At 32.9% G+C, this 3,669-nt stretch overlaps 1 protein-coding gene across 1 annotated transcript; it reads right to left on the bottom strand.

Moving 5' to 3' along the window:
* Window positions 1-253: 253 nt before the first annotated feature.
* On the bottom strand, window positions 254-2,505 carry LOC111084549 (3-oxoacyl-[acyl-carrier-protein] reductase FabG-like). Its single transcript, XM_022381234.1, has 3 exons — window positions 2,376-2,505; window positions 775-860; window positions 254-395 (listed from the first exon to the last, which is right to left on the bottom strand). Exons 1-3 carry the CDS (start codon window positions 2,415-2,417, stop codon window positions 269-271), a joined length of 255 nt encoding a protein of 84 aa, XP_022236942.1. The 5' UTR covers window positions 2,418-2,505; the 3' UTR covers window positions 254-268.
* Window positions 2,506-3,669: the final 1,164 nt, after the last annotated feature.

The raw sequence follows: 3,669 nt of genomic DNA, 5'->3' as shown, positions 1-3,669 counted from the left end.
AAGTTGGGTTAAATAAGTAGCAAGGATCAGTGGCAAGTCAAGAAAAGTTGTAATGAGTCGAAAAACGTGATTATCGAGTTAGTATTATTGTTTTGTTATCATATACCAAGATGTCAACAGAACAGAAGACATTTCTAACTCTTCTGTCGGGTATTTCTTCGATTCTGTACAGTAACTGTAATGTCATCCATCACATCTCTTGTGTTATGCCTGTTGGTCTTCATCTCAGTACAAACTGTGGCTATATCTATCCAATGGTTACACTAGATTAATCTTGCTTGGATGTGTTCACAATACTTACTCCCTTTATTCCGACAATGCTCGAAACGTTGACAATGGAACCTTTACTTTCAATCAGGTGAGGAACAGCTAGCATCGTCAAATGATAGACAGAACTTGGAAAACATAAAATAAAACAATTGAGAACATCTTTAAAAATGAACAATTATAGCAATAGATGACGCCACTAAAAAACTGTGCGCGGAATTAAATTATAAATTTTGGCAAAAAATACAAAAATAGAGTTGGATCCTTATACCTACAGAACATTGTCACTGGCTTCTGCTAAATAATTGTTCATACTTTATTTGTTATATCTCATTTATTAATTCTATATTTTATTTGAGGGCGATTTAACGAGAAATAAAAAAACAAAAGTTATTTTTAGATATATATATATATTATTCGTTTACAGTCCTTTTCTTATTTGTCTACCATATGTTTAAAGTGTTTTTCTTATTTATCTTTACTATTACTATATGTAAACTTACTTACCGAACATTGGTTTTCCACACTAAATCTAGTGTTTCCAAAGAACCATTTTGAGCAGAGTCCTCTATTAATACACCAGCATTGTTAACCTGAAGATAAACAACGTTTTTAATGTACCTGCTTTCCTCTGACATTACTTTTAAGTTGTCATTTTCGAATTCGAAATAGGAGGCGTGTAAAAATATTGTTTGTATTACAAATGTTAAGTCATTTTTATTTCTAATGCATCTCCAGCTGTTGGCGTATAAATTGTAATTCTTAATGTTGACTGAGTTTGTTACCAAGCCACACTCGTTATGACGATCTCTTCACGTGAGAGAGCCCCCCCCCCATCCGTTTCTTACATCTCGTGAGTACAGAGGAATATTTTAGATGTGAAATACATATATCTTAAACTGATGTCCTTGCCCCTGCCAATTATCACGATCTACAACTATCTTGTTTGAAACCACTGACCCTCTTTTTTTAGTACTCTAGACTCATCTTACGCTAGCGGTTGACAGACATTGGTAAGTATATTAAATGAAAAACGATCATAGGTTTTGAATTTCTCTGTACAACAATTTACGTCTATCCCTTCCTCTTCATTAGTAATTTTAGTTAGTGAGGGACGAGTTATTTCCATTCTGTATTATATATTCATTTAATAATTTAAGTTAGTGAGGGACGTGTTCTTCCCTTTTCTGATCAATTTTTACAAAAATAAAACTTGCCGTCCTTTTTCTTCTGTTTTATATCGACTTAATAAATTCCATATATAATATAAGTTATTTTACACTATATATACCCCCCAGATGTACTGACAGTAAACATGATTGCTTATAATATAAAATCCTCGGGGTGGGCTCATGTTGTATAGCCCATTCAGTAGCTTTACGTTAAATTGACTTTTTTTCTCTCTTTTTATATAACATCCCTTTTTTTTGTTTGTTTTTAAGAATTTCTTCTGATGGTGAGGAATATTTTATTTGATGACTGATGTGGGTGTTTATTAAGATTGTTTGATATCAAGTTGTTTAATAAGACAGGGAGGATTGAATTTATGGGACGCGGTTCCTCTCTGCCCCATGAAGAAAACTGTATAATAAGACATCAAAAAGACGATGACCATCAACTGAGTAGAAATGTTTTATTTAAAAATGGTTCAAGTCTCGCTCCTTTACTGGGAGATTAGGTGTTTGGTTGGGCCCTCAAACTCTAGGCTTTAAATAGAACAGTGGTTAATGTACTTTAATGGACTTTGTAGGAATATGAGTTCTGAGAAAACATAAAGAAAAATATACAATACAAAAATAGTAATATATGTTCCAGACGGTTCTGCTATGATTAGTGTCTGGCGAAAAGCTTCAGCAGATATTTCTTTTGCAACATCTCAGCCAACAATTGGTCCAGTTATCAACGCTATTTTCAAGTTTTGAACAACTCGACTTTCAAGATCTACGTATCTACGTGTGCCGATGTTTCCGTTTATCAACGTTAGATTTTAAGATCTGTGCAAGAACTCAGCCAACAGATGTTTCCGTATATCGAAGCTATCTTCAAGTAATATATTAGTATAGACAAAATGTAACAAATTATTTTATTTTGATAAACAACAAGCTCACCAGAATATCCAGTCTTCCATAGGTCTCAATTGTTGACATCATAATTCGCTCAATATCGGATTCTATGGTTAAATCACCGATAATACACAAAGGCTGAAACAATAAAAATGTTAGCTTTTAAATTTGTTTTAAAATATATTAAAAATACTAAGTCATGAGCATCACAGTAAATCTGTTTAGAAAAATATTATAATTTGTTATATTGTTTCAAAACTTTCAATTCTCCTCCGTGGTTCATCAGTAATCTAGTGCGCTCGTAATACACTAATCCAGGGTTCGATACCTGCGGTTGGTATAAAGGTAGCTCGTCACGTGACTGAGATTTCTTTTAAGACACTAACTTTAACCCTCGGTGGGATAGCGGTATGCCTACAGACCTACAACTCTAAAATCCGGGGTCTGATTTCCCGCATCGAACACGAAAAAATAGCCCAACGTGGCTTTACTCTAAAAACAAACAAACAATGCCTTTAACAAATGTCATAGAGATGCCAGAGAAATATTATGTGAACGAGATAAATTAATGAAAGTAAATATAACATGGGACAAAGCTGTTTCGTAAAAAATCATGTTTCTTCTACACAATCATTGTATAGTTAAGGTATTATTTAACGAAACAGAAAGACACATCATAGACATTGGATTTATTAGCACTCGGTGAATGAATATCTCTGCATCAGCCATGACACACCATATATGGTAATGGTAACGAAACTTCTTTTGAGCATGTGCAAACCTGCTTATCTTGCAAACATCCTAACAACATCAACATAACTCACAAATTGTTCGCACAGAAAAACATCCGCTACTCTTCTATGTTTAAAATTATAACTTAAAACAAAGATAAAACATGATATATTTAAGTGTTTTACGCTCACAAAAAAAAACCTATCATTCTATAGGTATTTGAAGAACAATTTAATTCTTAGTATTTTTAGCCAACACTGGGCAGCTGATACATAATTCAAAGATAAAACATGTTCTTGAGTTGTTAGCCTTACTACGACGTATTTTGTTGGTAGTATGAAGAACCGAAAAACGTATAATTTAGAATTTTCTTAGTTAGTTAAGACAAAAAAACTGAAATTGGTAAAAACATTTCAAATTGATTTAAGAGTTTTTTGAATCCCACTTTAGAACTTTCATTAACGCTAGTGTGGGTCTGTTTGTGTGTTTGTAAAAATAATATTTCGGGTTTGAAGCTAATTATAAAGGATTTGTTTATTTCATTTTCCCCAGTGTCACTTAAAGGTCAAACTAAGTTAAACTTAAGACTGCCTTGCTCATTAATTTC

This window comes from Limulus polyphemus, unplaced genomic scaffold, assembly GCF_000517525.1.
Source record: "Limulus polyphemus unplaced genomic scaffold, Limulus_polyphemus-2.1.2 Scaffold78853, whole genome shotgun sequence".
Taxonomy (NCBI): Eukaryota; Metazoa; Arthropoda; class Merostomata; order Xiphosura; family Limulidae; genus Limulus; species Limulus polyphemus.
This window is presented reverse-complemented; position numbering and strand designations above follow the sequence as displayed.

What these genes read in the sequence shown, in the direction of transcription:
- LOC111084549 (XM_022381234.1), bottom strand. Translation starts at nt 2,417, where the DNA reads ATGATGTCAACAATTGAGACCTATGGAAGACTGGATATTCTG. An exon ending in ATGGAAGACTGGATATTCTG is followed by an intron (nt 861 to 2,375) that starts GTGAGCTTGTTG and finishes GTTTATCTTCAG; the next exon opens with GTTAACAATGCTGGTGTATT. An exon ending in GTGTGGAAAACCAATGTTCG is followed by an intron (nt 396 to 774) that starts GTAAGTAAGTTT and finishes ATGTTTTCCAAG; the next exon opens with TTCTGTCTATCATTTGACGA.